Genomic DNA, 8,836 nt, shown 5'->3' with positions numbered 1-8,836 from the left:
CGCTCCAGCCGGAGAGGTCCCTTACTTCTGTCCCGAAGGGCAGCTCTGTCGTTAGTTTCTTGTTTGTTGGGTTTTTTTTCCCTTCGGCAATGTCGCTTGACTTCAAAGCGATTCTTTATCCGAGCACTTGCGTAAAGCCTCTCAGAGTCCTTACCTGGAGGTTCCCGTTGTCTGCCCACACCAGAGTGTTCGCAGCGATGTGTGTCAGCTCAGCACCTGGGACGAGCGCTTCGGGCGTCTTGGCAAACCTTCCCTGCCGTGGTTGTGCCAATCCAGACCGTGTGGGCTTCTGCGGGTGTTGGCCTCGCTTTGCCTGATTCTTAATACCTTGCTTTTTGGCTCCTTAAGTTACCTCTTTTGTCTTTGTGGCATTGTAAGATGACAAAACACTTGTGTGGTGGATGCCGTAACAGAAATTTGTTGCTGGATAAGGCTTAAATTAAGATAAGCAGAGACTTTTTGTGTTTTTAAGATACGCTGCACTCAGTGCAACCACTAAATATCCCATGATACTATTTGGGATTTGGGATTGGGAACAAGCTGGGGGGTCTGACATGTGTGTTCTTGCTCAAAATACACGTTTTGTGTACTTATATGAAGTCAACTTCGTTTTCTGTGGGTCTTATGTGTGCTGCAGAAGACATACAAGCTCTTTTGCTGGCCCTCAGGTGCTGAAGCAGGCAGGGCAGTTTTCAAATGAGGGTTGTTTGCAGTGGGTGCCAGGCACTACATGCAGAAACAGACCTTAAGCTCTTTGGAAGACAATCCATCGCTTGTATGCATTTGATAATTTGATCTTAAGCTCTCTGCATGATCTCTCTTGGATCTATGATTTGTTCTAAATATGAGAGTTACTGATAAAAGAGTAACATCACTTATTTATCTGACGTTGGGAAATCTTGTGTTGTGGAATGAGAGACCTCTGGAAACGACCTGTTTGTTAATGATTTCCTGGTACTGGTTGCAGGAGCAGGATGTATACTCTGCTGTCCGGCCTCTATAAATACATGTTCCAGAGGGATGAGTACTGCATCTTGATCCTTGGTTTGGACAATGCTGGTAAAACCGTAAGTGCTGTTTGTTACTAATTGCGTGGAGGGCACACGCGATCCTAAACATTCTCCCAACAGACATGTCAGTCTTTCCTCAGCTGTATGGGGAGATATTTTAGTAAAGAATCAACTTTTCCCCGTTACTTAAATTGAGCATAAGCTTGGGATGTAGCTGCCGCTTTGGTAATCCAGTAATCACCTGTGATCCCTTCTTTCCTTGCTAAAATAGGGAGCAAGAAGAGTTCCAAGGTTAGGTTGGGCAGTATCTGCTGGAGCAGGATTCTGCAGAAATGAAAAGGCAAGTTAGGGTTAGGATTGCCCCAGCCAGTGAAATATTTGAGAGTAAATGCTTTCCCTTGTTTCTTTTCAGACCTTCCTTGAGCAAACTAAAACTCGATTTAACAAGAACTACAAAGGGATGAGTTTGTCCAAAATCACGACCACTGTAGGGCTAAACAGTAAGTCAATCTGTTTGGATTTTTTTCAGCTTTCCTGCACAGTTATACAGCACCTGGTTCTTGTTTGAAATATTTAAAAATTGCCAAGGGCAGGATAGTTCCTGGAGGTAGAGATGATATCTCCTAATTCCCCATGTCTTTTTGTAAGAGAATAAAGTGGCCTTTCTTAGCTTACGAGGGAAAAAACCCTAAACTCTTAAGAAAAATCAAGTATCTCGTTTCAGTGCTGCGCTCACAGGTTAAGCTAAATTTCACAGTAGTTCGTTCATTGGTCTCATTCTGATACTTGCAGGGATATGACTCTGTCTGATATTAGTGGTCACTCTTTGAGAAGGTATTGTTGAAAGTAGCTTCTGTGTGTGGCTTGTTCCTCTAGAAAACTTTCTACCCTGGATTTTTTAGGAAGTGTGCAAGCGTTGAGGCTTTATAAAACATCTTTGTTTTCCATTGGTTTCTCCTCTTTCTTTCTAGTTGGCACTATCGATGTTGGCAAAACTCGGCTAATGTTCTGGGATCTGGGTGGGCAGGAGGAACTACAGTCTCTTTGGGACAAGGTTGGAGATACTGTTTTATTTTATTTTTTTCTTTTAGAAATGTTTTTGTCTCTTTTAGAATTGAAGCGATATGATCGTTCAGTAATCATACCGGCTTGTTGGCATCAACACTTGTCCAGAGATTCAGCTACATCTGTGCAGCAAAGCAAAGATACTGTTTAGTATTTGCATTATTGTTTCCAGACAGCAATTACCAACCCGTAACTTAGGGTTGTGCCGGGAGGGAGAAGCTTTTTTTACCTGTTGTATTCCGCAGGCCTGCAAACACAACAGGCAACACATTCCGTGTGCCGCTGCTCTTCCCTCCAGACATACTCTAGGGAAACAGCTGGCTCTAACTGGTTGATCTCTTCCATACATGTCAAAATTTTAACAAAAAAAAAAAATCAGGAAGAGTAACAGATGGTCGTGGCAGATAGAGGCACTAATACCTGCACTTTCCTTTCAGTATTACGCTGAGTCTCATGGAGTGATCTATGTTATTGACTCCACTGATGAGGAGAGGCTCTCGGAATCTAAAAGAGCTTTTGGTGAGTACGTTGTGTTTTCCCTGCACTGTGAGTTCATGACGTATCGTGGCATGGTTCTCCCATTACTGTCGTGTCTGTTCCCGTGTCCCCAAGTAAGCCAGTGACACATCTGTGGCGCTTTTGCGCTTCTTTGTGGAAGTCCATCCTGTCTGTAGCACAGGACTCGCTTTTGTTGCCTATAGTGACCTCGAATCTCCCTCTGTGCTTATGCTAATGACTTTGAAAGTTTTTTCCTTACTCTGTATTTATCACCTCATTAATTGTCAGTAGCATGCTTGTTCTTCAAAATGAACTTTGGGGCTTGATCTGGAAAAAAATGCTGTGAAGAAAATAGACCTGAAAGGTTGTATTAAATGAGACTGTAATGTGAGGAGGGGCCTCTTGCTTCATCTTTATGTCCAGGTAGTCTGTCAGGCATTTGCCCAACCTTATTTTCTAGAACTGGCTACACCTCTGTTGTGTTTTTTTGCTGTGCTTTTTAGAGAAGATGATTACCAGCGAAGCTCTGGAAGGGGTTCCCATTCTGGTGTTAGCTAACAAGCAGGACGTAGAGGTAAGGATATTGCAGATTTACTTCTTACATGAGAAATAAGCCTTGGAAAGGTGAGCTCTGCAGTCATGTTAAATTTAATTTCATGTTTCTGGACTAATCCTATGGCGCTTTTCCACTGCTGGAAACAATTGCTTTGAATTTAGTCTGAATTTCTTCCTTTCTCCTCCCACCTTTTTCCAGTGGCATAAATGAGCTTACCACATCTCGGTGGTTTTGAACTTTTTATGTAAACAGAACAGACTAGCTCTGCTGGATCTTTCTTGTGTCGTGACTTGGTATCTTGATACTGGTTTTTCCTGTTTATTCAGAAAAAAAAAATGTTTAGTGCACTTTATGTTGTTTATTACCTGGAAACAGCACAACAAATGTATGTGAAGAAATGTCATCCTTTTCCCATATCCAGATAAGATCTGTTCAGTGCAACATTCTGTTTGACTTAAAGCATTCCAGCAAGGAATGCTTTTTCTTGATAGCGTGATTTGAATTTTCCAGCATCTCAAAACTTCTTTGTGTATTTGGCAAGTTAGTGGGCAGTCCGGGGAGACTGTTCAGGTGATGGATCCAGGGCAGTCCTCATCTCCTCCAGCATGGAAAAAAGCGAAGAGAGTGCCGGAAGTGGTCATGGTATTTTATTTTCCATGTTTTCCTCCTTTCCATGCGCTGTACCTGGTCCTGTACTGCAGTTCAAGTAATTAATCTCTAGATGGAGCCAGAGGCTTTGAGGAGAATTTGGAGTCCCAGTCCTGGCAGCTGGGATTGGTGCCAGTTTCAAAGTATGCAAATACTTCCCAGCTTCTTCCTCTGGACTTTACACCCACCTCAGTGAGCGCACTTGTGGGAAATGCTTGAGAAATCCACAGAGACCACTTTGGCTTTAAAGGAGGATTTGGTGACACTTCAGAGGGCTGACACAACAAACTATTTTTGGACATTCCTGAGATTATCTGGTCACGGAAAGAAAAGAGATGTAGTTCTGTTTAAAAGATGGCGTGAGATTGAGACAGAACTCCTGATTTATGGCCCTGACTTCACCGTGATCTCTGGTACTTGGGGAAATTCACCGCCTTGTTTGTGTGCAAACCAGAATATTTACTCTCCTATTTCCACACAACACTAGAGCTTTACAGCAGGGAGCAGTCTGCACTCTTGCCTTGAGCTGTTGAGAAATAAACTGCAGGCAGTAACCTGGAAAACGTACCAGTTTTATTTATGGCTGGATATGCAGGGGCTGCAAACAGCAGCCTTTCAGGCACCCCAGCCAGAAAAAAGAAATTCATGTGAGTATGATCTTGAACATGGACACAGAGCAAAGAAACATCAGTGCTGTTCGCAAAACTTAAAGGGACTACAGGTGATTTTTCAGTAATTACTCAAGATTCACTTAAGCAAAGTTTAGAAAACCAGAAGCCTGTTTCTCTTGCACCACTTTAGCAGAATTGAAGACCTCTGGAAGAAGGTTGAACGTTACAGGATTAGCATTAACAGAGATTTTTCTGCTCTACATCTCCAGACATATGGTTGCGGTGGGGAATTCTCCCCGGCATCCCTCTGCCAGTAATGTGGATCGTAAGGGAGGATAAGTGGGATCTTAACCTGACTGGTATTTGCGGGTGGAAGATAATTAATGGTGATTACATCTTTACAAGCCAGCAGAAGGCTTGTGGTGAAATATATCAGAAGCGCTACATCTGACATAGATTTTTTTTTTTTTTTTTATCCTGAAATTTACATTCCTCGCAATAAGCTCACAAAAGTTCTGACTCAACGCCTGAAATCGCATAAACTTAAGAATTTTTTGGCCTTGACACTAAATCGCTTGTAGAGGAGAATTCCCCTGTTAACAGAAACCACTGCCACGGGCTGAATTGCATCCACTCAGCGCTTCCAGGCGTGAGCAGTGTTTGGCCATATCAGGAGCTGAAATGCAGCCCCCAGTTCTAATATCGTGACAATACTATACAGGACACTTATTTTGGAGCAGGAGAATGCGCTGCGTTTAGCAGGGGCTTCAAATCTGGATCACTTTGTAATTAATGAAACAACTGGCTCAAATGTTGTGTCGTGGGAGTTGGTTTTGTTTCTTAAAGGAGCCATTGCCTTGCAAGGGAATTAAGTGTCCAATATATATAATAATTCTTGCGGGCTCCCTTTCGAGTCTGAATGCCAGTTCTGAAAATATCAGGCAGTTTGGCTTGCCTACTGTTTGCTGCAGAAAAAAAGCTGCAAAAAAAGAATTGAAATTTGCTGTTTCGACATGAATGCAGCTGTTTAAATGTTTATAAAAGCTGCATGTTTCTGAGCTGTAGAATGGTCAAAGCTTGCACGTAGAACAGCTCCTTTTGGAGTACTGTTAAAATACTGGAAAAACCGAGCTGGAAAAATAGCATATGAAATTGTTGCGTGAGGGAGGAAGTTTTGACTTTGTAATCTTAAAATAAATTTTGGAAAGTTTCCTCGTGTCTTTCAAAAATGAGAGGAGTCATGGTGAGTAGCAGCATGTATTTGAAGCCTCACAGTGTCTGTTTTCCACACGGTTGCTAGAAAATAAGCGTTCTAATTTGCAACACCACAGCTTTCCTGTAAGGTTAGTATTAATTTAAATAAGCTTGTTTTAATTTAAACAAACTTTAGTTAAAATAAGCTTGTGTGGAAAGAAAAAAAAGAGCGTAGAACGTAGGTCAGGTTAGACTTTTTATTAGTTTTACTTAGGCTACTGTTTCTGCAGTGGCTTTGGCACACAGCTGAAGACTCTACAATGCAAACTTTTTTTGCCACTGGTACTTTTCTGCAGGTGACTCCAGAAATGGAGCCTTGCTCCTTGATTGATTTTTTCAATTCCTGAGTCTTGGGTGACTGAACCCTTCATTGGAGGAATTACGCTGCGCAGATGGGTCAGTCCTGGCCAGGCTGTGCCTTGAAGAGCTTCCATAAAAAGCTGTTTTACAGCACGTTCTTTTGGGGAAGTCGAGCTAGAAATGCGACTCGTCGTGTGACTGTATTCTGAAGCGTGGGGTAGATAACATCACTGCAGAAAGGTCAGCTGTGGATTTGGTGATTGTAATGGGACGCTGTTTATGTGATCACAGATCCAGCTTCCCTAGTTTGCTCAGGGTTTATGTGGTTTCGGCTTGAGAAACAAAAACACATCTGTAAACAAATCTTCTGTAATGTAGAGAGGGAGGTGGTAAAGAGGGGAACTTAGAAGCCACAGCTGACATTTTCTCCTGAGCATGAGAAGCTCAAGTGCTCCTCATTGGAAGTGACGGGTAGTCTGCCTCATCCTCCGGTGTCAGATGAGGTGCCAGTGCGTGGCTTCCCCTTGAATGCTAAAACAAGGCTTCTCTGAATTGATAGATCGATGGTGTTTATTCCTCTCGGGCAGGTCACTGTCCTTTGTGCCCCGGGGGAAGGGACGTTTCTGCAGACAGACTGCGGGGACGCCCTGCTATCAACAGGGTAAACGGTGCCAAGTCTCAGAAGCAAAACTCTTTCTGGTGCAGGTTTCTCTGGAGAGCAATGGCCCGGGCTGGGGATAAAAAACCAAATAAAATAGCCTACAGCAGTTTTAAGCTGCGCTGGGGCAAGTGGACTCCTCCGAGGCCTCCAAGATGGGCAGGGTGCCGGAGCTGGGTTCTCGTGTGCGGGGGCACTGAGCTGCTGGTGGTTTGGGAAGGTCTGTCACCCGATTGCTTCACACAGGCTTGTAGAAAAAGAGAAACTGTTACGCTATGATATTAATCTGTGATAATCTGAAAGTATATTTCAAGACGTGTTTGCTCAGCTTCGGCTGCCTCAGTATTTAACCTTCCTGCTGCCAAGTTTCATCTACTGAAGAAAGAGTAACAACATGAAAAGTACCTCGTGAAAAATGCCTGCCATGCAGCTCTTCTTCCCTCCCAGTTTTGGGGTAGTTGACTTGTCCAGAGTTTTGGTTTAAATCAAGATGCAGTTGGACCTGCTGCTCTTATTTGGCCATGAATGTCACACCAAAACTAAAGTACCGTCTTTTATGAACTTGTAGAGAATAGTTGTTTGGTTGTAATCTCTTGCTCATCTTCCACACCTAAACTGGTATAAATTCCAACTCCCAAGTCCGGTCTGACTGTAAAGTTAGTATTTGTTTTTTTTAAAAAAATATATTTTTAAATTTATTTTGCTCTTTTTCCTGTGGGTGACAGCTCATCTTTACGAATTTTTTGTTTTTCATTTGACAGAAGTCCTGAAGTAGGTCATTAGGGCTTTGGCACAATGAAGTTAGAAATACTTCTGGATACTTTTTCAGCTCATTGATTGTAACTGCAAGTTTGAAATACAACTTAGGTCGTAAGAAAGTACAGTCGTTAAAAGTTGCACAACTAATATTCTAGGCCCTTCACAGTGGAAAATCACAAGTCTGGATTCAAGGGCGCTGTGCGAATTGGGTGTCGTTAAACTCCTCTCGATCCATTTCTTAAGAACTCGTTTTACTTACAAGCACTGAAACCTACTTACTTGTCATATGGTCATCCCCACCATAGTTTCCTGTATTTAATTTCTTCAGAACCAGTATTTTGCAAAATGAATAGCTCGTATTATTATTTTCGGCTGAGTTAAGGCCCAGACTTGTAGAAGACCGAGTTCCTGTTTGCAAGTCGTCTGTTCTTTCAAAGCGTGCATCCGCTTGGACTGATCCTCAAGGCTCACAAGGGTCCCGTCTGGCATTTGAGTAAGCATTTGTCCAAAACGTGCATCTGAGCCTCACTCAAGGTCCAAAATTTTGTTGCAAAGAGAGGAAGAAAGCTTGGCTCTGTGCCAGCTGAGATGCTTAAATGGCTTGTCCAAGGTTTCTGAGGAAAAAGTGAGCGCCGAGATCAGAAAAGGATTTAAAGGCTGGTCATTCTTCTGGGGCTTGTTTCCGGTGTTCAGGGAGGAGGATGCGAGGCTAGGCTTCCGTAGGGCAGGTTATTTGTAACTCTAAGTGTCAATGTTTTGTGGTGGCACTGGGATTTACCTGAGGAAAGTAATCCGCTGGTTTGCTCGGGGCAGGGGTTACGCGTTCGTGTATTTTCAAACCACATCCCAGCAGCCTCGTAGCGGCCTGAGAGAAGCACAGGACCTGATGGTGGTTGAGAACAAGGTGGGAGGTGTGGCAGCGTGTGCATTCTGGCTGATAATAGTGTTTTCTTTGGTGAAAAAAGAGTATGTTTGGGGTGGGTTTTTTTGGAATGTAATGAATTTGCTGCGTTAGCGGGCGAGGGGTTTTACCCTACCGGTGTCGTGCCATCCCGAGCGAAGCAGAGCTCCGGATGTGGTCAGATTTGTTTTGGAAGGTGGCCATACCTTGTGATGTGGCAAGCGAGCTCTTCTTCGCTTTCCTTTGCAGACTTGTCTGTCGATACCTGACATCAAGACGGCGTTTAGTGACTGCATTAACAAAATTGGGAAGAGGGACTGCCTGACTCAGGCCTGCTCTGCTCTCACTGGGTAAGTATGAGCAGGGGTGACGTTTTGGCTTGCTGAGCAGCTGCAGGGTGTCACACAGGCAGAGATTTAATACAGAGTTAGTAACCCCTGAAAGGGAGCTGCTGCGCTTCCTTCCCAGCAGTGCCAGATGACTTACCACCGGGTCAGTAACTTCATCTGTAAGTCCCACTGGTGACACACAACAAAAAGGGACTTGGAGGCAGATGGAGCTGTTGATTCTTATCCT

The 8,836-nt window shown here is 43.5% G+C and overlaps 1 protein-coding gene across 2 annotated transcripts in view; it reads left to right on the top strand.

The window, feature by feature from the left end:
- The first annotated feature begins 400 nt into the window (after positions 1 to 400).
- Positions 401 to 8,836, top strand: part of ARFRP1 (ADP-ribosylation factor related protein 1) — a 9,907-nt gene continuing 1,471 nt past the window's right edge. The window contains exons 1-7 of one of the 2 annotated variants that reach the window (XM_009877071.1): positions 401 to 442; positions 966 to 1,067; positions 1,423 to 1,510; positions 1,982 to 2,064; positions 2,513 to 2,594; positions 3,077 to 3,147; positions 8,510 to 8,610. In XM_009877071.1, the coding sequence (XP_009875373.1) occupies positions 975 to 1,067; positions 1,423 to 1,510; positions 1,982 to 2,064; positions 2,513 to 2,594; positions 3,077 to 3,147; positions 8,510 to 8,610 (518 nt within the window). In that variant the 5' untranslated portion in view covers positions 401 to 442; positions 966 to 974. Of the gene's footprint in view, positions 443 to 955; positions 1,068 to 1,422; positions 1,511 to 1,981; positions 2,065 to 2,512; positions 2,595 to 3,076; positions 3,148 to 8,509; positions 8,611 to 8,836 lie in introns of those variants that run through there. The other variant, XM_009877070.1, reaches the window with a different exon arrangement.

This window comes from Apaloderma vittatum, unplaced genomic scaffold (assembly GCF_000703405.1).
Source record: "Apaloderma vittatum isolate BGI_N311 unplaced genomic scaffold, ASM70340v1 scaffold1809, whole genome shotgun sequence".
NCBI lineage: Eukaryota > Metazoa > Chordata > Aves > Trogoniformes > Trogonidae > Apaloderma > Apaloderma vittatum.
Note: the sequence above shows the minus strand (reverse complement) of the source record. Positions and strands in the feature narration are given on the sequence as shown.